The sequence below is a fragment of the Haliaeetus leucocephalus genome, unplaced genomic scaffold (genome assembly GCF_000737465.1).
Source record: "Haliaeetus leucocephalus isolate CR32 unplaced genomic scaffold, Haliaeetus_leucocephalus-4.0 Scaffold164, whole genome shotgun sequence".
Classification (NCBI taxonomy): domain Eukaryota; kingdom Metazoa; phylum Chordata; class Aves; order Accipitriformes; family Accipitridae; genus Haliaeetus; species Haliaeetus leucocephalus.
Window position 1 is genome coordinate 743,846 of NW_010972600.1, and position 26,521 is coordinate 770,366.

A 26,521-nucleotide genomic window follows, 5' to 3' on the forward strand; every position below is an offset into this window, starting at 1 on the left:
TAAAAGACAGAAGCAATTTTACCACAGAGAAGCTCCTACCAAGCCAACAGATAGCTTCTGAATTGCTGTTGTCAGAGAATCTATCCCAATTGCACACAATTCCTATCAGGTTCTGGACAAATTTAAAATATTGCCCATCTCTTCCTTTCCCCTCAATAAGGCAATACTGAAAAATAAAACCCATCACCATAAAGTACCATTCTCCCCCAAAGCCATCAGTATCTATGTACTTACCTGAGGAAAATCACCATTTTTTGGTAAGAAGTCAGTGGGGTCCACAGATGCATAGTTTGTATCCAAGAAATGTGGTCTGCTGATGGAATTCATATAAAAATCGTGAGGGGAATTAAAATATTGCCTGTAAGGAAATGGGAAAAGCAGTTATTTCCTGTCAGTCCTGAGTATTTCTCAGGTTGCTTCAGACTCCATCATCAGCAGTGAAGCTGCAAATGTGGGATGACACATACAGGAGACTGATATTAAAAAAAGCTGTGTTTATCCAAAAGAGAAAGCTAGGCAAAATAATACATCTACCAGTTATATCCTACTTCCCAAACTCAGTAGTGCAAGAGTCCGGAAAGCTGTATTAAGAATTCAATTCTTGGCAGTTTGTGTAAACCGGGAAGGATTTAATAGATAAAAATGGTCTGCAGGACTAAATAATATTTCAGTCCTGACAACAAAGCAAAATTAAGCCTCTGAGATGTCCCAGTGCCAAGCGTTTGAGGGGTGTGATGGAACCTGACAATCACACTACATAAGGACAAGCATCAAGTTTCTCAGAAATATCACACCCGAACACTAGTTCAGGCCATAAAACTGAAACAGCCCTGCAAACTAGCACAGACAGGGAAAGAAAACACCACCCTTTGCACACCCTCAACAGGGAGGCTTACCGCTCACAGATCTTAACTTAAAGACAGATAAAAATGGAAGGGTTAGGGACATGCAACCCTAGACAGAACTATGAGCCCAGGCAGAGATGAATTATGGATGTAACTGATCATACCTAGTTACAAAGCAAGTTCTCTGCTGAAATAACAAGTGAAAAAAGCAAAGGTCTTCCAACTGCTCCCTCCTGGGTAGGGCACATGCCAGTGCTTCCTCCTGCCTCCCTGCCCCCAGCTCCGGCTTCCTCTGAGCAGAGAGGAGGTAAGAATTGCAAAAAAGCAGTCAATTCCCCTCCTCCTTCCCAGGAGTAGCCTCTGGCCTGTATCGATTGTCTTCTGGTTTTGCTATTACACAGGCAAGCCCTTTCCCTCTCCTGCAGGAGCAAGGAATGTGCTTCGTAATCTTTCCCGTAAGGGCTATGCACTCACTGCTTGGGCAATCGCCACCCAACACGTTTGCATGCTGGAACCACTAAAACGTTTCACCCGATCTGACTGGTTTCCTCTTGTGGCAAGTTGTATGTTCTTCATATGCCAGAGTTACAGAACCCACAGCAATAAACTTTAACAAGGCACTGGAGGGGGAGGGAGAAACAAAATTTAAAAAGAAATACTACCCAGGAGCCGAGCTAGGGAATGACTGCACTGCCAAAGCACTATTAAGCAATTAAAATGCCATGTGTGGCTAGCAGCTCATTAATACACCATGCTTAACATTTACATATGTATTTATGTGCAAACACAGTTATCTTGCTCTGCTAAATATATTTTCCTGCTCTTTCATCATTAAAGATAATACAGTCAAAAAGGAACAGCTCCCTCCTCCTCTTTTCCTTTTTTCCTTCGTTTCAGGGCTGCCACTGTTTTACCTACTGCAGAGATACACCAAAACAACGACCTAACCCTGTGCGAATGCAGAGGTGGATTTAGCACACCTGCACCTAATAGCTCTGACAACCCAGCACTGACTCTTGGCTCCTCCTAATCCATTCAGGCAAATTAAAATCTGTGCATAGATTCTGGGAATGAATGTATTTACACACAGGGAAAGGCTTGTTTAAATTGCTTTCAAGTTGAAACTGCTGTGGTCTCACTGTCTCTCTTGCACGAGGCCAGAGCCTGGCCAGCGCTAACGAACTAACCAAGGAAGGGGAAAACTATTTTTACTGGAAAAGTGAACATCGCCTCCTATTTCACCAGCACCTCATGGTCCAGACAAGAGTCAGTTAAGGTAACAGGAAGGAGACCAAGACAGCCCCAACCTCCCTGGCCTGAACTGCTGTGGAATGACCAGCTCTGGTATGTTATTTTGCTTCCCTTAATCTTGGTTTTCAAATCTGTGAATGTGAGATGCACTTTCTTCTTGCAGTCTGAAACAAGAGCCAACAGCAACTCAGTGCACTGCTTTGAGATCCTCTTAGGAAAGCCAGCAAGTATGCAGTGTTTGCTGAAGTCCTTTTAGTACCTTTGGTGCTGTGCTTTACCTTTCTTTGAATAAGAACTTAAAGATATTCACCCTCATTTGAAGAGCTGGCATAAAGCCAGTGACAAGTTAGCTTGAATTAAACTGGGGGGAAAAAAAAAAACCCACATTAACTGAAAGAATCAAATATGTGAACCTTCCTATATTACCAAAGCAAAGATGTGAAAACAGCCTCATAGCAAGATTGCCCTCTATGTACCTGCTCACCCTCTCCAGGATTTAGTTACTGGTAAACTGCTCCACGGAAGCTACTCTGGGTCAACAGCTTCCCCTCAGAGGCCAAGGGTGTTCACTGGATAAATAAAAATCATTTTAGAAAGGAAATTTATACTGGGTTTAATCACACTGGATTGACAAAAGACTGCCCATTTGCACTCATATCCTAAGATCTGACTTCAAGCTGCAGCACTGAGTAAGGAACTGGGTGTCCTGGAGAATAGAAAATTCCACCTGCATTCATCAGCTCCAACACTGCAAGCCATGTCCTGTCATGGAGACACTCAGCTTGCTCATGAAGAGCGAGGCTCCAGCTAACCTGGCCCATCCCCAAGCCAAAAGCCCTCTGATCAAACTGGGAAGACTGCCAGGGACACGCACAACTGAGGTCCATCCAACGGTTGTGAGCAAGTGCTACACCAGTCCCTTTCAGGACACTGATTCACTTTAACCATTAAGGTTGGCTCTTGAAGTAATCAAGGCCCTACATCAATTACTAACCTCATAATAATTAAATATATATGCTTATTATGTAGTCAGTGAAACTCATCTCTTCTGTGCTGAGATCAGAGTTTAATGAGTTAATGCTAGGGAGTTTGGAGTCATCTTATTTTACTTCTTTCAGCTGCAGAAAACCAAGTGCTGATCTTGCTGAATAAAACCAGACTTTAACCCAAATGACTAAACGCATTTAGTCCTAAGTTCTTAGAGAAACTATTCTGCACTAAGGTAAAGTTTAGTCCAGAGAAGCGCTGTGCTCTTTAGACAGAAGAGGCTGCACTGGCTCCAATCAGCCCCCCAGAAGAAGAATGCTCCATTGCAACTCAGCCAGCATCAACACCACTTTGCTTTGTGGAAAGGTAGCCACTCCAATGAAACCACACAGACAAAAAGGAAGGAATGCTGGTCTCCCACTTCTGTTTGAACTCTTTCACAAAAGAGGGAATCTAGCTGAAGAGGTCAGTTTGAAAAAAACAGCATTTCGTTCTGTGAAGAGGAGGTTATGTGTGCTGACCCAGTACACATCCTTCAACAGGTACTGGGTAAGAAAAATAAGCATCTGCTCCCTGCCACACAAGCAAAACAAGCCACTAAAGCCAAGCCCAAAACTTCAACTGTAAGAAAAAAAACCCTTCAGAAATCTAACTAGAGGGACATTTCCCTGCAGGAAAACATGAAGGAAAGCACATGAAGGTGTGCAATGTTCAGAATCCAACGAGCACCAACAGTCTTACTGCAGAGAGGTTTCCGACCCTTCTTTATGTAATAAAGCAGATAGCCCAGAGAAATTCTTTCATCCCTGAGTCCTGGGACGTTATGAGCTGGGTGGGGAGCATCTTTGGATTATATCAAGTTCAGACAATTGCTCTGAAGAGCAAGATTGCATTTTTTGCTGCCACCCACTCTAAACATAGCAGCAATGGAACAGTTTGATACAAGGCAAATCTGAGCTGACATCTGACTGACTCAAATCATTTGATGTCAATCCAGCCAGTGGATCTCAGGGTAAGGCTATTTCACATACTCCAGAAGAAGGTTATTGAGTAGAGTGGTTTTGTTGGGTTGTTTTGGTTTGTTTTTTTTCTTTTGTAAAGAAATTGATAATTTTCTTCCATTTTCCTGAAGCCCAAGACTTTCAACAACAGGAACACACTGTGGACAGGCTCTTACAGGAATCCACATCTCAGAGGTGAGCAATGCAATGCATATCCCTCCCAGAAGATGGGTCTCCATACTTTGACAGCTTAAGCTTGCTAGAACAACACTTGTTTAGACTACTGTGATATTGTGCCTACCTCATATGCTTCATACCAGCTGCTCATCCACGCATCTGATGCATCTGAAGCCCTTCTAGGGCCATGCTGCACCTTCACTGGAGACCTCCTACATGTATTTTGGCTAGACTTTATGCTCTGATGTTATAGCCCTCCATTCAGAGATGCAAACTGCACATCTCAGGCCAGCAGAAGATCAGAGACGAGCTGGCGAGGTCAGAGGCTGCCTCAGCATTGGTTTGGCAGTCTTCTTCCCCATCATTAGACCAATTCATGTTTTTCAAAGCCTACTTTACTATTTTAGCAAGGAATACTCCATATGTAGGTGGCAAAGTGGAAAAGGGCATGAAAATGGCAAGAAAAGGGGGTTGTGTGTTTTGGAAACTGAGGAAGAAAGCTTTGCTCCAAGTTTTAAGAAATACATTTTTGCAGATGTGTGACACCACTTCCAACAGCACAAGTGGACTGACCCAGATTTCCCTGAAGCAAGGAATGTATTGAGCCTACAGCTGCAAAGGAAGCCCAGCTCTTCAGGGATAATTGCCTTAGAAATGAACTGAGCTACAGCTCTTCCCTGCAGGGGACCTAAACCTCATTTGTTCCTTCAGCAAGGTTTAATACACTGTTTACATTTTTCAGGTTAAGAAAATCTGAAACAAAGAGACAAGCTTTGGTATCTTTTAAAGAAATTCTCTAGCATGAAAGTTAACTACTGAAAAGAAACAGGAAAAACCTGCTTCAGGATAAAGCTGTTGCTATGAGAATAAGCCACGTCCAAACACAGACACTTGCAAATAAGATTTCTTCTGCAAGAATTTTGAAGAGAAACTTGTACTAACTCTAATGCCATCTGCATTTTTCTATTTTACAACACAGGCTATAATTACAACTCCCTTTAAAATCCCATTTTTCAATGTTTCCATCCCCTTTAGGATTACTACCTGTAACGCCCTAACCCTAAATCCACCTAAAAAAATATTCAGCTGCAGTTTTCAAATACAGAAGGACAGACTTTTCTTGTGAATACAGATATGGAAAATTTCACCTGAAAGGTAATTTTTTACAGTTACCAGGATATGAAAAACAGGAAGCTAAAGGTGCAGCCTTGGCTAAATCATTCTCTAGCAAATAATCACTACAATAAGCCTCATTTCCAAAAGTAACTATAGCAAAGTCAACAAGTTTACATTTGCGTTAAATGCACAGGCATGCCTTTGCAGGATGAAGGCTATAACATTTCCAGCAGAGTTGACATGAGCAGCAGGGCAGCACTAAACAGGAAGAAAGTGAGGGGCAAAACCAGAACAAATGGTCAAAGAAGAAAACCCAACACAATAGATGAACACAATCTAATCCTGTGGTTCAATACAGCAAAACAGAAAATCTGTTATAGCTCTCTTGAGGACTCACAAAGTGTAATTTACAGGAATCATGCTTAAAAAGTACACCCTCTTCCAATCAGAGACAGGCTAGCTAAGAGCAAACTGGTAACTCCTCTCAAATTCTCACTTTGGGAGTAACTAGCAAGACACAGCTCTGTTCAGCACCTGTGGGACAGCTTCTTGGTAATCTTACATCAAGAACTGCCCTATTCTACCCACCCGATCATTGCCGGCTAGCTCACTCTGCAGACTGAGGTGGACCAGGCACACAAGAAGCAAGCAGAACTAACACAGAGACAAAACACGTCTCATCCCTCTGAACAGAGGAGCTGATTCTCACTGCTGCCAGCCAGGCTGGAACTCTAGACGCTCACGAGGATAGATCTCTGCTTTTCCACGAAGATGCTAAAATCCCTTCAGGAAGGACGTTAAACTAAATCCTCGAGCACCTGGAACACAGTTATTAGCTCATGATATCAAGTTCTCTTTCTTTTATTTTTCCTTCCTCCCACCTCTGACCTAAATAAAAACACATCCTGTACATCTGTGCCACTCCCTGTATTCACAAAGAGATCAAAGCAGCCGTCGATCAGCCTTCAAACCTTCTTCCCAACAATCAGCATCTCCCAGTCCAAACAGAGTTCCACCCAAGTGGCACAAGGCCACTTTATGTTGTCCCAAACATCTCCTGTCATATCCTACCTCCTGATCCAGGATGGAGGTTCATCACAAAGGGGAAAAAGGAAGAACAATGTTTATTGTTATGCAGAGATTCCCCAAAAATGCTATTTAGGGTATGTAATCTAGAAAAGTTTTTGCACTGAATCTAAAAAGCACATAGCTGATGCCTTTCCCATCAGACAGGGCCACTGTTACTGTGCAAAGGTTACTGAAACCCATCACAACTCTGCTTTACAGCACTAAACTGTGCTGTATACTAGGCAGCTTTACTTAGAAGTCAGTCACAATTTCTCACATGAGCACATACTCATCACCTCACACCTTGTGGGATGAGGTTATCGGTGAAGAACATCCGTTATAACCAGAGGAAGAAGTCATGACTCTTGATGAACTCTGGGTTGTGCAGTTAGGGGCTGTGCACTTTTTTTTTAATATAGACATGAGATGGTAGCATTTAGTCAGCTTCCAGTCACCTACACAGCAAAAGATTTTAACTTCACTTCACCAGTAAGTCTGCCACCTGGTACCGGTAATACCTTCTTCCTTGTCTGCACCATTTGTATAAAGCTAGAGATAGCATGATGTATTTGCTCAGCTAGATGCTGCTAATGGGGTGTTTTTAAGAACTCCATTAGTGGAACAAATCCAGGCTAAAACAAGGCTGTTCCTCCCTTATAGCAGCCTCCAGGTTTACAAGAAATCAAAATTTTTAGCTTTTTTTTTTTAAAAAAGCTGTTTGCTGCTTTTCCCCAAGATGTAGCAGTTTATGAAATGCCACAAGATCACTGTGTGATGCAATTATTTCCCCATCAGTTAGTGAAAAAAGTAAACAAGAAAAGCAGTAAAGAAACAGTTGAATCATGGGGTGTGCAAGGGCAGAGGGGAATTATAAAAAGGAGAACAGCACTCACTGGTTTTCACTTGGGAAAGATGAGGTTGGGAAAGAGGCAGGGTAGCAGCTACTCCATGAGTCGGCAGCCAGCATGGAATTCTGAAAAGAGAAATCAGAACAGTTACAGCAGCAGAAGTCTGGCATGATTACCTGCAGCTGCAGATCTGAGGCCAGGCTCATGACTTCTCTCCCTCAGTGCTTTCTACAAGCAGAGGTGGCTCTTCATCTCTCATAGTAGGAGAAATTGAGTGCTACACTCCTGTTTCAGCTTTTGAACCTACTTTCCTATTACTGTCCCCAGAAGGACAATAGGGTCAGTCCCCTTTCCTAGCCCTTTAACCTCAGACTCTGCAGAAAGCAAGCACCAACCCGTTAACTTGAAATTGGCTTGCATAGGTAAACACCCAAAAACATCATTCTTTTCTTTTTGCCTCCCCACCTCCCTAAACAGTCTCCAACATTAACGGGAAGCTTTTAGCTCAGCATGCACCACCAATACAATCATGGAAAGAATACAGTATCTTATTACACAGCTATAGATCAGTCTTTCATCTGTCCTTTTTTGTGTCCAAAGCAATGATACCTCATGCTTGAAGAAACATGCACTTGGTGAAATGGGCCTCTTTTTTTAACCTCTATATTCCTATATGTGACAAAACTCAAACAAGAGTTATGAACAAACAGAAAACTGCAAGAACATGTAAGCTATTTTGGGATAGAGGTTTGCTTTTTGCCCTGTTGAGAACAAATGCATCAGGGACCCGGTCTTGTTTTAGCAGCCATATCAGGACAAATACACCCCTATTCATCTCTGCCACTCTCAAAAAAGGCACAGCTGGACCCAGCAATAGATTTACTGTGTCTCAGAGAGACCAGCTGGGATAGAAACAAAGTTTGCAATTCTGCATAAACTCTTTAGTCCTTTCCTGAGGCGCCTGGCACCTACCAGCTTTTAGAGAGGAATTGTTTTAGTCACAGCCCTGCTTTCCTCCTCCCAATTCAAAGGCAGTAGACAGCCATCACCTCAACCCTCCTGAATTCCCAATCAATACTTCATGTCCCTGGACAGCTGCCTAGAAAGTCTGGTAAATGGCTCCTGTAAACATGCACAAGGACTCCCAGGATTTGACAGGCTGGAGTGCTCTGCTCAGACCCCTTCTGGTGACACCCTCCAAACAGCTTCTCCCTACCCCTCCCCGAGAAGCTGCTGGGGCCCTTACCTCCATGGCTGGCACAGCAAGCTGCGAGCGGAGGCCGGGGATGCTGTAGAGTGTATTGCCTGACTGCTGGTGCTCGTGCTGCGGATAGTTCTTCCCCCCGTCCATGGCAGGGTGTGCTGAGGGCATCAGCCTGCGTCCTGCCGCATGAAGTCCTCAGGGCAGGTGGAACAGGCTACAGAGTGGTGGAAGGTTCTTTATCTGTGCTCTTCACCCTGCACCATGTCCTAGGGTGGAAAAGAAATGCTCATTTAAATTTTAAGAAAGGGGAGGGAAAAAACCCCGCTTCTAAGACCAAATGTAGCTAAGAGATCGGTAAACAGACATCAGTCCGTGAAATGCCTGCTGCCTCTTTATAAAAGAGAGGTTTTTACTGGGAAACAGAGTTCTCAAATATCACCACACCTGGAATTCACCCAGACCTGCAAACTTACATTAAACACACCTCTCTGCCTTACTGCAAACACACTGCGGAAGTCTGGTAGATCATCAACAATCATCTGTGATTTTTGCAGTAGACACACAGCTGGTTTTTAGCTTGAGGAATTTTCTTGTCTAATATACAAAAAGATTCTGCCCTTCTGTGCAAACTCATGACAATCAGTTCCCCCAAATTGCTTGTTTTCATGAAAACATGCTACGTAGGTGGAACATCGTTCCACAGAGTACCAATGGCCGTGCTGAGCAACGAGTGAATCACCTCGCACGGTCAGAGCGTGCTCACATCTCCGATCTCGCTGTACTTTGATGTCTCCCTAATTTCATAGCAGATGTTCAGTGTGCACTAATACTTTTCGCCACTGCTATGCACAAAGGTCAAACTGGATAGTATACTTTTAGCATTAATACTATTAATCTAACAAATACAAGAATTTATCAGCTGTCTTGCATTTTCCCTGTTGCTAGCAAGATGATATTTCAGAATCATGCTTGCTAAAGCAAGAGTACTGTTCTGGCAGGGATTAACGTAACGATAAGACATTGCCTTCAGTGCAACTTCTCAGTCAAAACCTCCAAAGTAAGTTCTGATTTTTTTTTCCGTCGCTAAATTCTCCATAACCCCAAAGGACACCAATTTCCAATTTGATTTAATGGATTTAAAAAGAGATGGTAAAAGCAACCTATACAACCAGAGCAAGCAAAAACCATCTGTGACATCTCTACTTCCTCTGCACCTTTCTTGGCCCCTCTTCTGCCTCCCATGACCCTGTCTGCCACCAGAAGCCCACAGCATGACAGCCAAGTAAAAGAAACTTGCCAATATGTTCTCATCGAGCAAGCTAGCCAAGCAGAAAAACTAAGTAGCACAAACTGAAGCTGCAATTTAAAACACACCAGCTTTGATCATTTAGAAGATACTATTTGCTAGAAGTAGTATTTTTGAAAAGTCATTTCTGAGTCAGAGTCCCTTTAAAAATAAGTGACCTTTCACCAGACAAAATTATTTCTGCATTTGTAATGGAAAGCGAAATTAAAGTGACTCTTTCTTTCTCTGGTGGCAGCAGCCATGCCAGGATTGCCCTCTGAGCAGGGCTCGCATGTGCATGCTGCAGAACCCGCAGGGGACTAACGACATCTCCGCCAAGGCCAGGGTGGAGAGGCTGACACGGATCCCTCGATGAAAAGTTACCAGGCAAAGCCCTCGCATTCGGGGGACTTTCTGGGTGAAGAGCAGAGACCGACAATCCTGCTGCCTCTGCTCCTCTAACAAATTGCAGGCACACAAATGCCTTCACAAGACGCGGGTTTCCAGACTGAATTAAATCATTTGCCAGAGGCTAAGCACTTTGCGGTCTAAAAAAGTATTCCCCCTTTTATTTTAGCTAAAGAGGTAGTCACACTGGGATGCACATGGTTTATGTAAGCTCACAAGCCCGTGCTGGATGAAAGCTGTGGCTCATCGGGGTGGGGCTGCAGAGCAGAAGGCAACTTCCCCAGGAGCAGACTAGCCAGCAGTGGCTTTAAACAGACTGCAGAGTTTGCCAATCCAATCTTTGCCTCTTCCCACAGCCTGACAAATTGTAAAACACCAAAAAGGGGAGGGGGCGGGGGGAGAAAGAAAGAAACTAAGTGACCAAGACACCTTTAGGTGCAAGCTCTTTCCCTAGGAAAGCACAATGAAACATCACCTCCAGAGAATAAAGTTTATACACCAGCAGAAGTAACACCAGGCTACCTGAAAAGATCATTAAGCTACAAAAATCTCAGACCATTTTAATTAATCGCTAACAGAATAAATACTCTTCACAAAGGCCTGGGATCACCTAGATCCTTTTCACTGGCTTTATTTCACCAGAGATTTACTGCAGTCTCATTCTTTTACAAGCACAGGGTTTCTTTTTACTACACCATAAAATCCACACTCAGGCTTTATAGTCCATAAGCCCAGGAGCAAAAAATAGCTAAAAACACTTAGCTAGCACCCCAGCATCCTAATTAATATTGTTATACTGGCCTCAGGCCTCTTGATTTATTAGCCAAACATTAGCACCAGAGTTCCCCAAATGCAGCCTGTCGACCACTTGTAGTCTTGAAGCCTCATTAGAAGCTGCTTAATCACAGCTTTCCTTGACAAAAGTCAGCTCACCAGCAGGGCTGCAGAAGCAGCAGCATTACTAGCGGGTGCTCTGGCCCCACTCATGCACGAATTAAGAGATGATGCTGAAGTCCTATTATTTAAGGAAAACCTGCTTTACATTACATCTCCTGAAGACAAAGGGCTGCAGATTAATTTCCTCAGGCAGCCCAACATCCACCTCCCACCTATCAAGTGGCTCTGCATACAAAAGACTGCGAAGACATTAAAATATTCAAGGACTTCTTCCTCCCAAGCCACATGATTTATTGCAACAGAACTCAGGAACAGGGATGCATAAATGCACACTTTGACCCCAAGCCCATTGTGAAGAGATGCAGTAAAAAGCTTCACCAGCAAGAAATGAAACAACCTCTGCTTCAGCATGATAGCTACATAATCGTCCCAGGGGATGCTTTCCTCTCTGGGCTTTAGGGCTGCTTTCTTCTCTTCCTTTAAATTGTTCTCTGATGCCACTGGTGGTCCACAAGAGATCCTATGAAATTTTAAGTTATATCTAAGGAAGAAAGTAATAACAGCCAAGACAAACTTTTATCATGACTCCACTTATCTCCAGTGCACAAAACGGATGAAATTGAAGGGTTTGCTTAAAAAATAGCCCTGCTTCATTCCTTCTTCCAATCATAAAATTCACAGCTTTTCTTCTTGTCTTAGTGTATTTGACAAGAGGACCTAGATTATAAATTAAGCCTGTGCTACAACATCCCAATCCCCAAATGAAGCAGTGGGGAGCAGAGACCTACAATGAGGTTTGTTTTCCACTTCCATCAACCTGCTCTAAGATCCTCCAGCCTTCCAGCTCAAGAGAGACATTGGCGGTACAAGGCTGTAAAGGAGACAAAAGTAACAGGAAAAACTTCACGAGGTTTTCTTCAAATGCTATACAGAGCTACAAATGGCATAGTTTTGGTTTTCGGGGGGAGGGTCCTTTTTTTTTTTTTTTTTTAAAGATTACCTTTAAATACTGCTCAGCTGTTCCTCAACAGAGCTGGTGAGGTTTGCTGATCTAAGGGTCAACGTCACTGACTGCTTTAGAGATACCAATATCTTCTGGTGCCTTTAACATATTGCATCTGTTCTTTTCACCAGAGACTTCAGGGGTCTTGCTGCCTTTTTTTTCCCTATTTATAACAGCTTTCGATAGGAAATTAGAAGCAGTTATTCCCGTAACAGCTGTAGCAAATATACAGCTTTACTTACACATCCAAAGTAACTTATGAAGGGTAAAATCAATAGCAGAATTTCTCCCTGCCTGCTCTACATTATCTTGTGCCTTGACAACACCAGATTTCACTAGCCAGATTCTCTGCACAGCAGCGCCTTTCTCTAGAACAGCATTAGTTCCTTAGGAAAATTCGTGCACGATAGATCATACCCAATTAGTAAAACGAAGGAAAACTGCTTAAGGAACTGTGAACTTCTACGCTTGAGCAATGTTCAGATGGTAAAAGGCAACACATTGAATTTGCATGACATAATTCCTCCGAAGAGATCAAAGTGAACAGCAGTCCAGCCTTATAGATGGGCAACCCAAAAACTAGAGATCTTTTGTTCGGAGATGCCAAGAAAATCAGTAATGCAGTTAATGATGAAACCCAGATGTTGTGGACTCCCAGTCTTGTCCTTTAGGCCACACCAAGAGGATGAATCCCCTCAACATTTTCTAGTTAACCCAAAACAAAACAGTGCACTGCTGGAGAAACATTACCTTAATGCACAAATATCACACAACAGCTCTAATAACCATCCCAAGGCTGCTATGAACTGTCCACCCACGTGAGCTCCTTGCTAGTTCCAACAAATTCAATCATGCCCTGTCACCATTTACTTATACAGAATGAACCACTAAAAAAGTCTTGAGTACAAACATGGAAATAAGAAAGCTGGAATACTCTATCACCTTGGTTTATGGTGGGGGGTATATCCCAAAATACATCGAAGCATCAGTAACAGCGGGAAGGGAAGCAAGAGGCATCAAGAATTCACTCTACACCTTGCACCCTTCCATCCGTTGCCTCAATGCCAGAGGATGCTGAAGGCACTTCTTGGCCAACCAGGAGAACAGCACCAGCGACACAGCAGCAGAGCACACGCTGGACGTCACCAAACCCAACCTTCTCCACCCCGCCAAAGCTTCGGTACTGCAAAAGAATCTTCTATTCTCTGTGCAGGAAGGCAGCGGTTACATCAGGTTCCTGGGATGATTAACATGGAGTTTGTAATAGCTCTCACTATAAGCTCATGCTCTAATAAGAGGGCTGCTGTCTGGCTTACAGACTCAAATTCTGAGAAAAAAATAAAGAAAAAACTGACTAAAGCCAGTTTCAGATTATCTATGTGAGCCCGGGGACAGCAGGACAATACCCGTCACGGGGACAGGAGAAGTGGAAACAGCCTTCGGTATGCGCTTGTCTTACCATCCTCCAGGCAGACTTGTCACGGAAAACCGTGAAAATCAGCAAGTTCCTTGCAAGCCAAAGCACTCTCATTTCCACATCCCATCCTGTTGTAACAATAAAAACTGATAAACACAGAGGCCCACAGTTTACAAGTGAACCGTTACAGCAAACTTTTTCTTAAGCATTTTTCCACTTCTCTTACCAAATATACTCCAACAAACTGACAGTTCCGACCATTAATGCAAATCAGAGCTCTCTAGCTTAAGATCATTTCTAGTACAGAAGCATGCAAGTGGCCTACCAGGATTTATTTTTTTTTATATATGTATACTAGGGTGCTATCAGCAACTAATTTGACTTGGAAATATTAGAAACTCCAAGGCCAACAGTGAACAAAAATTTAGTTCTTAACTAAATCAAAAATTTGTTAAATCAAAAATTTTTGATCTTAACAGTCAAAAACGCTTCTAGTTACATAGACTAATACTCATTTTTTCTAAAGTTTGAGAGTAACCTCTAGTACCATCTAAGATTCAAACCATAGAGTTAAAACTCTTTCATGAGTCACAGATGAAAAAAACTTTTGAAAAATCTCCCCTGCCCTGTTAGTCTTTGACAACCAGACTTGGGATGTCTGCTGATTATTCACTTATAAAATTTCTACTTAGGGAAAAAAAAAAAAAAAAAACACCACAAGCAGAGTGCTACTACCAAATTCAAGAATTGACTCAAATTTTTCATAGCACTAGAAAAATAAAGAATGCAGAATCATGGAAAACAGCAACCTTGAACTCAATGACATAAGTCATGTTAGGACCTCATACCGAAACGAACGACGGTGTGTGGCATACGTCATGTCCCTGTGAGCGCAGGAAGTGGTCATCAGTACCAAGATGTACCAAACACTAACAAGAAATTTCAAAAAGCTTCCAAAGTGGATTATGCTTCAAAATATAACTGCAAAGTAATTAGACTAATTTTACAGATGGGCTATTTGTCATATAGAATTAGTTAAAGCACTCCAGTGCCATGATAACTATCCAGGGAGCAATATGACCAAAGAAACAGAACCCACACCAAAAAACAAACAAAACCACTACACACCCCAAACAGTGCAAGGATAAATCCACCTTACAAAAAAAAAAAAAAAAATCACTGGAATGGATTTTTTTCACTCCTTGCCACAAAACCAATATAATTACAAAAAATTATCTCGAAGCACAATCTATAAAGCTGCTTGCTTACAACCAAGCAGAGACATTTTCTAGAATCACCAAAGAGGAAGCTCCCGTTACCAGCAGCTGTGTTAAAGAAGGCATAAAGGGTAAAGGCTGGGAGAGGAGAACACCAGCTCTACAGACCAGCACCTGGTACAAGTGGTAGTTGAGACAGAAAGTAAGGGAACCCCAACAACACAAGGATAAGGTGCCTAACTTCAAGAATGTCAGTAATTTTCTTCTGGAAGCACTGCTAACAAACAGCAAAGTGATCTCCCAGATTCAGAGTGATGGCACTCAAGCAATGATTACATGACCCTGAAAAAAAAACATCGGACTTGCTCCTTTACGGCTGAGCAGACTATGTTTAATAATGAAACTGGTTCCCTGCATAGTGTGATAAAGCCCCGTGAGCAATTTGATTATATCACGATTTCTTCTGATTAAGCTATAGGAACAGTTTCAATATTAGTAACAGTTTGCTTAAAGGTTTGCTATTCAGCCCAGGCAGTAAGGGGCCGCTTCAGTCCAGAATTCCTGTGGAATTCATTGTGCCTAGAGGTTACAGAGCACAAATTTATATTTTTAACAGCTTGAGCTTTTTAGGAATTTGTGGGACCAGCACTGCAGCAGACAATTTCCAATTTTAAAAACATAATGAACTCCTCTGCAATCATCAGGATCGATAGAGCTGTGGGTAAGGGCTCAGTTCATGGTTATCTGCAATCAAGAGAGGTGAAAACAACCCATTGTACACCAGTAAATGCAAGCACTTCCTCCTGTTCTGTTTCAGTCTTTGTTCGCGTTATTTTAAATTGTCTCCATTAAAGAAAGATAGCTAGGAAACCACAGGTATGCAAGGAACAGTGAGAGCTAAACCTGCTGATCGTGAATTACCAGGCACTCGATAATGACAAAAAGACCTCAGAAATTTGATCTAGTTCCTTCTCCCGCTTGCAGATTAATTCTCCTCCCACCTGCCCACCCACACACATGGAGCAGAAAGGGAGCCCCAAACCTCATGCCCCTACCCCACTCCATCCACTCCTTCCACCAACGCGCTGCCACTGGTGAACCATCGACATGGGCACCCACAGGAGCTGCAGCTGGAAGGAATTCTTCAGAATACAATTAGTATATAACTGCCCAAAGAAATGGGAACTTAACACTACGGAACTCTCAAAAGCCATTTTTATGTCTCAAGCACCAAGCTAGCTTCAAGTTCCTCTTTAATGTTTCTCTTTGCCATATTTTTGGACAGTTTAGACCAAAGAGCATTTTTGCCTTGAAGGATGAGAAAGGAAGGCTTCGAATCAGAGCCCCCATCGCTGCCATTGGCAGCAACTCACTCCAAGAAACAAGAAAACCAGGGGAGAGAAGCTAGGATCTACCCTTCAGATATAGTCATGGTCTCTTTGCAGAGCTACCATGAGGCTCCATCACATTTAGACTAGGGACTAGCAGACAAAAGATAGTATCCGAGTACAGAAGTTCAACACAAACAGAAGTATCAGATCTTTTCCCTGCAGGTAAGTCAAAATACGAATGGAAATACCATTTTTCCATTCTCTCCACTATTTGCAACTTAACTCTTTTTAATGAGGTAAATCCAGTTCTTTGCAGAGCTACGTTAAATACAGTACTGCTTAAGTATCTGAAACACTGTTGGAAAAGGAATTTCAAGTTGATTCACAAAGAAGGCAGAAGTTAATGCAGAAACAGAAAATAATGTGGGTGACTCACTCCAGCTCTCTACTATTCTTAAGCAAAAGACTAGTGAATTTATATTTGAAAGCCAAAGAATGCAATGTTTGTTCCTTACCAGGACCTATCCTAGAGGACAGACTTATACCGATTGCATGCATTTACCTCAATGAAAACATAGAAAGGAAGAATATGTCTCCAACCTTGCAAATTAGAAAGCAAGAAAAAAAGTGAGCCCGATGCACAGAACGTCAAAGTAATATCAGAAAGTTACAGAAAAGAAAGGAGAAAAATCTAACCTTAGGCAGATGAGGAATACGACTCAGTCCATTACAAACACACAGGATAACATCAATCTAAAAGATACTTCTTACCTGTGATGAAAGCAGAATCACTTTAGGGCATCCTAACCCAAGCACTTTAAGCCACCTTGATCTCCTGAACACTTTCAGCAAGGAAGAATGCACTTGGGAGGATTTGTTCTGTACAGACTTAGAGCTATAAGCATGTAGGCATAGCATTGCCAGGCTCATGAGAAACACTGAGAAGGAAACAAGGCAAACCTTGCTACTTACCTGGGCTATGCAACTCAATACAGAATTGCAGTGTGAAACAATTTATTTGACAGATTAACTGCTGGAATTAGATAGTCTGTAAATAAAGGAAAGAAGAATTGAGATAATTCCAAAGCTTCTTGCCAGATCTCTGCAAGATATATGGTGGGGCAGGCAAAAGAACGAAAAGGGCGGGCTTTACCCTTCAAGCAGTGCTAGCTCCTCCTCATTTGAAGCTTAGACCATACGGGGCGGGGGGGGGAGAAATAATCAAAAACAGCTTTTTGGAGGGAAAAGTCCACTTTACAAGAAAATACTAACTGTCCCACACAGGTAGAATTAAAGTAAGTCAGTCAGGTTTAAATTAGCACATAACAGACTTAATTAATTTAAGTGCCAGGAAAAACAGAAGTTGAAAAACAACACACTCTGAGACAGGTCAGGTTGCAAGGACTGTAAGAGAAAGAGGCAAGAACAAGGAACAGAACAAGGAACTGCAGTTGACAAAGTCAGGGCAAAATCTGATTTACTGGGAAAGAGCACAGTGGCCATACTTATATTATGCAGGTCTGCCATGGAAACAGCCATACCATTAGCAAGGAAAAGCCATACAGCACGGCCAAGTGCATCCACATATGGAGACGGACTGCACAGACAGTGACTGCCACCTCATCACACAGTAACAAGCACAGGCCCCAAAGCACAGCTAGTAGGAAAAGGAGGCTCACCTCCCCATCAGCCTCCCACCCCTCCCAAACACCAACAGGGTCATTCTTCTCCCCATCATGAGGGGGATCAACACTGGCATAAAGCACCTTTGCACCAACCAAGGCCTGTGCTGCACCCAGAATCACGCTGCCTGTCACTGGGACACTCCTTGGTGCTGTCTGGATACTTGTGAGAGTCACAGTGGCCTTAATTCTTGCACAGAAATGCAAGGCTAAATAATGAGAGGGAAAAAGCTTAATCTGGAGTCTTGTTGCTGGCATCTGCCCCAATGTGCCATTCCCTAAATTTCCAAGGATTAATATTAGGCAATTAAGTGGCACAGCAGCTTTAGGAACAACAGAAACGTTTGTTAATCTATCCACTGACATAAATTGTCTTAAATCTTCCACAGATACTTTTGTTTCAAGGCTGCACAATTGAAGTTAATTGCTGATGCTACCTGCAATGCTGACCTCACTTTTCATTCATTCAGCTCACAATGACTCCAGAACATTCTCTCTCCTGCTTCCCTGGACTCTCAGTTTCTCCACCAGCAGAGCTGTCAGGTCCTCACCTCACCGTTCCAAGTTTCGCATTACCTCCTCACAATGAAGCGGCTGTAAAGCAGACAGCTGCTCCCTCCGCTCACAGGCTGCTCTCACTCTAACAGTCTGTCTCCAGATTCAGATGTTCTTCTCTTAGCAACAAAATATTGGTCCAAGAGGGACCCAGACAGGCTCGAAGTAAAGCTTGCTTGCAGGGCAGTGACAGATTCCATCTGTCCCTGCTCTTCCACCTGTAAGAACAGATATGACTATTTCTGGACAGAGCAAAAATGCCTCCCCATACACTACACACGCTTCTGCCAAGAAACACTCAGCACATTTTTGTGTAGATCTATACAGCATCACCCTCACACAACCGTGCACTGAAATTTCCAAAGCGTAAACACGCAAGCCCCGTAAGGCAGAGCTCAGGCTGAAGTAGTCCAGCAGCTCAGACAGCAAATGCACAAAATGGCTCTCAAAAGCAGGGGCTTGAACAACCCCACCACCAGCAGGGCAGACCCCAAGCAAGGCACCTGGGATCATTGGGGCCGCTCCCCTTCTCACACCTGTCACTAATATGGTCCTGGAATAAAACAAACCATGGCAAGAGTATGATGGGTGCTGGCTGCCAGCTAACACAGCAGCCACGGCACTCAGCACAGCCAAGGTCTGGCAGCAGTGAAGCACACCTGGACAGAGCTGTAACACAAGCCCAATACAAGCGGTAATGAAGTCAGTCTCAGGAGCACACCTGCAAGGTAGAAATGCACTATTACACTACTTAATTAAAGGGGAAGAGAAAAGCACAAAGAACTTAGCTGGCTAAGGTCAGAAGCCAGGAAAACACAGGTCCCCGATTCTCTACACTGTGCTCAACCCCCAGTTTCAATCACAGGAGATGTTGGAAGAAACACCCTCCACTGGAGCTGAGCAGGTCTCAACGTTCTGTTTCACATGCAGCTACTCACAGCGGAAGAAATACTCCAGGACATCAAAGCCTGCTTCCCTATTGATCATAAGCACACAAACACCCTTTCAAACCCACCAACCTTCAGGAGTGCTCAACATATACTTTCTCTGTGAAAGAGGCATGTATTTGCCTCTTTCATAGCTATATGTTTACAGACCTTGATCGTGGTACCAAAAAAGACTGACGAGTTTTAAGTTTTAAGCTGAAAAAATGTTTCAGGAGAATGTAAAACTCCTAATTAAGCCTAGAAGGCTTTCCTGAGAGATCTAGACTCTCACAATCAAAAATCACAGCGCAGTATTCAGTGACTACACAGTTAGTTCTTTATTACAGTGTCGCTATTCAAAAAGCTTTAAACCTGTGTCAGCATTTTTATTATAGACCCTCCATTTCAGGGATCTATAACTTAACCACTGAAAAGGCCTATTCAGTCAGTAAACACAACCCTCAAACACACCACATGTCCACTATTTTAAAGAAAAAAATTAAAAAATATTCCTGTCCATGTATACTTTAGTATTAAAAAAAATAAACGCGATGAAGTAGCTGTAGTTTTTCAATGAACGTCCAGTCTGGCAGACACAGCCTGTCCCATGTCTGGCACATGACGAAACATGACGCTTGGTCCTGCTGTTTTTGTTCCAAAGTCAGCAGGGATTAATGGGGGGATCCACTACGTGGAGAGCTCAGCAAGCACAAAACAAAACATCAACACTCAACAGCAAGCAACCAGGCAGCTAAAGGGAAGGACAAATGGTTTTCCAGGAGAAGTCTATTCGAGGATGAGGATGCAAGATTCTGAAAAAGGTAAAGTATGGGGGGAAATGGCATTTAGCAAAACATTAAGAATTTCTAGGTTTTTTTTTAAAAGGTACGAGTTCATACATGAGAAAAATCCACACATGGGACTCAGCAAAATCTTTCAGAACACTTTTTAAAGAATCAGACTTGAGATCTAAAGAAAAAAAAAAGTTGCAAAATGCACTGGCCGTGCCATGTCCTGTCAAGTTCTGTGGGTTTACCGTTACATTTTCCTTTATAAAGAAAAAATATCTTCTCTTTCAGCTGGCCTCAAAGCCCAGCAAAAGCATGAGTATGATTCCAAGAACAGGCAAAACACTATTGAAGGAAGCAGGTGGGGGAAGCATATCTTTCTTTTTCAGCTTTGGTCAGCCATCCTGGCTACTACATGAAACAGCCCCAGATAAAAAATGCCACTGTTTAATTAGACAAAGACCCTCTAATGCCCATCACAGTTCTGTTAACTTCATCATCTGATACTGGGCAAGCTGGCAGGCAGAATGCAGTGATTTCAGGCACTCCAGGATAATGCCAGCTTTGCACTACACCAGTGCTAAGCACCATGATTTCAGATGTTTTTAGGCTGCTGCTTTGGCAACAATTGAAAACGTACTTTAGGCAATTCAAGCATTCTTCCTTTAAGGAATACTCACGCTGGTGTTTGAATGAGACTTCATTCAGTTTTGCAGCTACAAGTATAGGCTTATTTTAGGAAAATGAGGGGGTAAACATCAAGCAAATAGACCTCTGTCAAAAAAAGAGCAAGCGGCAGAGATAAGAACAAAATTCAGGCTTCCAAAGCCTCCAGCTGGCATCTTACCTAATGAACTCTGCAAAAAATCTTTACTGCTTTATGGGATGCGCAATGTTCCCTGAACTAAAAGCAAAAGTATCAGCACATAATTTTCCACTTAGAGGCGTTCCCATCACCAGCTGCTCTCAGTTCAGACATACCCACACAGGTCAGAGCGAGCTCAGCGTTTCAGATGACATGTAGATAATCCACAGAAGACAACTGCACAGGTATGGCCGGTATCTTTCTGCCCACTAAATTTACAACAGTAATAGCGCACAGGCCAGAAAAAACCCTTACAGGCACTGAACCCGCAGAACTTGCCCTTCAAAAGAGCATCTTAATTGTAAAGAGAGCATGCTAACTTGAAGTCACAGTTCTTATGCTGATATTTATGGTTACTTTGGAGAAGGGAGCTCTTTCTGAAGACTTGCGTTAGTATTTAATTATGTTAAGAACTGAGTACGCCGGTGACCGCTAACAGCACTAGAGTTAAGAGCCTGTTAGCATCAGCTCTATTTTTCAGAGGCTCTTAATTGGGCCATTAAGAGCTACACCACAACAGGCAAACTTGGCAAGCAAGGCCTTGCCCCGACACCCGTTTCTATTTTCACAATACCCGGTTAAAAGGCAGCAGGAGTGCGGGAAAAACGCGAGCGCGATGGCTTTTGCCACCTCGGCGGCTACTCGGGCGGCGGTTCCCTTTCCAGGATCAGGCCTGAGCCAAGAGACCGACCCTTCCTCGGGAACCGGCACCGGGAGAAGCGGCGGCACGTTCCCTCTCTCCCCGCGGGGCAGGAGCGGGCCAAGCACCCCCGGAGCAGCCCGGGGGGAGCCGCGGTCCCCACCCCCCCAGGACCCCTCAGCCTGGCCCGGCCGCACGGAGCGGGCCCCGGGGATCTCCGCCCGCTGAAGGGACCGGGCCGGGGTGCGGCCGGTGGCGGCCCGGGGAGACCGAGCCCTCAGCCCCGCCGGCCCCGGGGCAGGCCCCGCGACCCAGCCTCCGGGGAGAGCCGGCCCGCAACGAGGGGAAAGCGGAACGCGGGCGGCCCTTACCTGTGTCCCGGGGCGGGGCGGGGGGGGGAGACTCAGGCTCCCGCCCGGCGGCTACGGCCTCTCTCCGCTGTCGTTATTCACTGCGGTCGCCATCTTGGGCGGCAAGGACTTTCCGGCGGAAGTGGGCGGGGCCGGGTTGGCGGAAGCGGGACCGGGTGGCGGAAGCGGGGCCGGGCCCCGGCCGGGGGGAAGCAGGTAAGGAAGGGCCCGGTCCCCCCGGCCGGGGAAGGGGCTTCGGGGCCCGGTCCCCCGCCGCTTATCCCCACGGACAGCGCCTGAGCCGCCATCCCGCCCTACCGAGCGTTCTCCTGCCCCGCACGTCGCTCTGCTGGCGGCGGCGGGGAGCCGGCCCGGCGACGGGGTGGGTCTCGGTAGGCCCAGCCCAGCCCCGCAGGCCCTTTGCTGCGACAGGGGCCTCCCGGCTGGAGCCGTCGATTCCAGGAGGAAAACCGGAGTCTCGGAGGGGGCCGGGCCACTCACGCCTGCCCGCAGACCGAGCGGGCACTGGGCGAGTCGTTTTCCTCGCCAAAGGAAAGGAAATTCCTGCCCGTTCTTACCTGCAGGACAGGGGCAGCAGCTCCCCGCCCGCAGAGGAAGCGGGAGAGCTGAAAAGGGAAACACTTAAATCCCGACCAGCTCCCAGGGAATGCCAGCTCGCCGCCACCCCACAAGAGCCACGCTCTAGGAATTACTGCAGGTCGGACGAAGTGCTGAATCACGGAGCTGAAAAATAAACTGTTCTGGCAAATCACCCCCTGCTCCTTGCTTCCTTCTCCCTCCCACCCATTCTTGTAATTTTTAATTTTAATTTCCCATTGCTTATGTTGGATCTCTGCCCCTTTTAAGTCCCAGGATAAAAACAAAAATCCTGATGGGGTCATATAAAAAAGCCTGCCAGACAGGTCTATTTTTACATTGGCATCTCTAACACAGCAGTGGCAGGAGAATACCTCGCGTGTGATTTATCCCCGAGAAGGAAAGCGCCGGCAGACCAGAACCGCCGCTATCTGCTCGGCCTTTTGAAACATCAGGCTCTTGCCAAAGGCACCGGCGGGAGGGAAGGGGGGACCTTGACCGGGGAGGTCTGTGACACCATGGCTGGAGCAGGGACGGGGCGAACTCACTGCTCTGGCGCATCGAGAAGCTTTGCTGGCACACGGGCTTGGCACTCCGGTTTAACCTCCAGACTGGGTTCCAGTATGGGGACGATCCCATTGATAACGGGGAACCCAGCTGGGTAACGGGAAACACCCCAGGCTCTGCACTCACAGCGAGGCGCAGGCTGGCATGGTGTGGGCAGCCCGGATTTAGGGACATGTAGGAGTCCTCATCTAATGAGGCCAGGGGGAAGAAAAGACCCTTTTTGGGAGCTGGGTGGATCCGAACCCCGTTGCCACCGGAGCAGTCACCACGGGACCCTCTGAAGGGGTTCAAGGGGTCAGGGACCCTGGCTTTGCCGGGGTTTGCATGGGAACCCCAGCAGCACGAGCCTGCCCAGTGGCTGGCTACCAGCTGAGACAGCGTTGCACCCATCAAAGGAGCTGTCTTCAAAGGAGACAGTGAGAACAAAAAGTTTGGGGTTTCTCACAGCAGCTCTGGAGGAAGGCAGCCCGCCTCCCGCTCAGCGCTGCCAGGGAGTCTTGTGCATGTGCTTGGTTGGACACAGGCACGATTGGCTGGTCCCATTCCCTCTTCCAGGAGCTGATCACCTCATCTCGGGGAGCTTTAGAGCCAACAGCAGCAAAACTTCAGGCTCCCTCCCACAACCTGCTGCCATTAGCAGACAATGTGCCTGAACCTGAACCCCAGCCCCCTAAATCAGCCAGGAAACGCAGATCCCCCTCTCCCAACGGCCATGACATGTATGGCATGGCCAGAGCACCCCAAACCCAGACCCCCACCCCACAGGCTCTGCCCTGGGGAAGGGCAGTGCTGCCTCTGGTGACATCCCCTCCCCAACCCCGAGGGGAAGGTTCCCTTTCTCCTGCTCAGTTTGTCACGTTTGGGCTTTTAATCCCATCATTGAGCGCTGCTCTCAGAAGACTTCATTCATTTGCACACATTAATTAATCAAAGCAATTGTGTCGTACTTCCTGAAATATCCTTTCTCCAGGGCTTAACACCAAAGGCTCTGGCTCTGTTAAATCACGTCCCTGTAATAAATCACCCTGCTCTGACTCTTGCCCCACACAGCAGCTGCAGCCCTGGGCACACTGGAGGTGTGAACAGCATCCCTGCAGGCCAGGCAGGGCTGTCCTCATCCCCTCCAGGCTACCGGCCATCTTATCTGAGAGCAATTGCTGGAGTCTAGGGAGCCACGCATTTCAAGGGTCTAAAATCCCCTAGAGCTATTTATTTAGCACAATACAAATATGAATAAGTAGATACGCTGGAAGAACACATACTGATCCATTCAGCAATGAACCAGTCTCCTCCCGTAACCACCAACGCCTCTGCAGCTGGTACCACAACTACTTATTTCACTTACTGCAATCGCCACCTCCCCCTCCCCGTCCCATTTTAGCCTGGTTCCCATTTTAGACATGAACCCGCTGGCCCTGCTCCCCAGCCCACGGTCCCTGGGGGCCACCACTGAGGAAGCCCTGCCAAGCCAGCAGCCCTGAGGTGCAGGCTCTGCCCCGGTGTGCTCCCCCCATGGAGGGGCACAGCCTGCGAGGTGCTGCCACGCTTCAGATGCATGGGATGCCCGTGCCCCACAGAACCACCAGTGCCCCCCACGCTCTGGCTGCAGGCAGCTGGTGCTGCACCATGAGATGGTTTCAGGGAGCTGCTCCAAAGGCAGCTGGTGCCTTGCCTGCTCCTGGGCATGCCCCAACCCACCCTGCAGCCCTCCCTCTCCTTCTGCAACAGCATGGCTCCCTGGGCAGGGGTGCAGATAAAGCCTCTGCCCTAATTGCCACATCTTAATAAGGGAGGGGAGGGCTGTACTGGGGCTCTGGTAGGGTAAGTGTAGGGATGGGGAGGCTTAGTTTGGGGGAAAAGCAGGTGGTGGGGTGGGTGCTGATGGGGAATGTCTTCTCCTGAGCATGATGCTGCTGTTCCAGCAGCATAAGGAGGAGGCAGCATCTTGGAGGGGACCCCAGTGTGAGTTTTTTTTGTTGAACCTCTTGCTGCTGTGACACAAGATAGGTGTCTCCCAAACACTCAAAGCCACGAGCCTGCAGCATAGCCCCTGCCGCAGGCAGCAATGAGCTGTGGTTTGGTTGCCTTCACCTGCAGCCCCCAGAGCTGGGGAGCAGGCAGGGATGCTCTGCCTTCCCTGGCACCCCCCTGTGTGGGGTGTCACTTCCATGGTGGCTCTGTCTGCCCTGCACCTCCCTGCTGGGCAGAGCTGTGATGGGCTGGAGAAGAAACCCCTGAGGAGGGGATGAAGTAGAAGTGAGGCTGGTCTGGGGTGGTGGGACTGGGGGCACTGTGGCTGCCCTCTGCCTGTGCTGCTGGGATGTGAGGAGGGGAGAGGAACATGATGTGCCGGGGACATGGCTGAGCTGTGTGCTGATGCTTTGGCCCTTGCGAGGGAGGGATGTCCCTGGGAAAGGGTCTACCTTCTCCAGAAAAAGCCCTTCCTGGGCAGCTGGGTCCCTGGGGGCACCCAGTCCCAGGGAAACAGGGTCAAAAATGGGACTTTTAGGGCCCTAATCTTGCAGACTTTGTTCTTGTGCACGCTGTGGAGCAGCTCTGGCAGTGTCTGGGTGAGCCTGGCTGCTGTTGCACACAGCCGGTTCCTGTTTTTTCCCACAGCCTGGAAATCCCCTGACTTTCCGCCGGGGTGAGGAGAGAGGAGCCCTGCACCCAGCTGGTCTCATGCCTCGCCGCAGCTTCGGGAAGAGGTGGGCATGGGGACAGACCAGCAGCCCCAGTGCCAGGGTCCCATCTGTGCTGGTTGTGGGGCTGGACCCATGCAGGGAGGCAGGGACTGGACCTGGCAGGGACCAGCCCGGGGTGGGAGAGTCCTGCAAAACCATCTTGTGTTTGGGCAGACCCTTCCTTCTCCCCCAGGCTGGGAAGTGGGGCTGTGGCCGAGGGCTCTGGGCTTTGCCCTGTCCGGTGGAGGGGATGAGGGGACAGCAGTGGCTGCGCACCATGCAGCGGCCTGCATGCGATGAGCGTTGTAGGTCTCAGCCTGATTCCCCTTGGCTCCTGGGCAGGCTGACCTCCCAGTTGGAGGTGAAGATGCTGGTGCAGCCACCAGCCCCTGATGGGGCACAGTGCTGGGGCATCTGGGGACGCCCCATGTGTGCTGGGGGCAGCCCTGCAGTGAGACCCTGGCTTGCCCCACACACCAGCTGCCCATTCCTGAAGGGTCAGGTGGGATTTTGCCTCTGGGGGAGCCTGTTTTCCTGCCACCCCAGCGGGGCAGGCAGCAGGACTGGCAGGGAGCAGAGTGCGGCTGACGCAACACAGATACGGAGCTGCAGCCGAAGCGATGGGAGCTGCCTCCCACCTGGGTTTCTCTGCAGTAGACCGTTTCCAATCAATCCTGCCCTCCTGCTGCTGGGAACCCGTCCCTCTTGGGAAGGGGAAGCACGGCACTTACCAGAATTTGGGGGATTGCTTTCCAGCACTCTGGACTCGGTGCTGAGATTGAAGTAAATCACATGTGGCCAGGCGCTATCAT

At 46.4% G+C, this 26,521-nt stretch overlaps 1 protein-coding gene across 3 annotated transcripts in view; it reads right to left on the reverse strand.

The window, feature by feature from the left end:
• The window catches only part of SBNO2 (strawberry notch homolog 2 (Drosophila)), a 67,363-nt gene extending 45,377 nt beyond the window's left edge, over positions 1 to 21,986 (reverse strand). The window contains exons 1-4 of one of the 3 annotated variants that reach the window (XM_010563165.1): positions 21,883 to 21,986; positions 8,540 to 8,763; positions 7,339 to 7,418; positions 235 to 358 (exon numbers count right to left, since the gene is read on the reverse strand). In XM_010563165.1, the coding sequence (XP_010561467.1) occupies positions 235 to 358; positions 7,339 to 7,418; positions 8,540 to 8,665 (330 nt within the window). In that variant the 5' untranslated portion in view covers positions 8,666 to 8,763; positions 21,883 to 21,986. Of the gene's footprint in view, positions 1 to 234; positions 359 to 7,338; positions 7,419 to 8,539; positions 8,764 to 20,686; positions 20,763 to 21,501; positions 21,523 to 21,882 lie in introns of those variants that run through there. The other 2 variants (XM_010563167.1, XM_010563166.1) reach the window with 2 other exon arrangements.
• Positions 21,987 to 26,521: the final 4,535 nt, after the last annotated feature.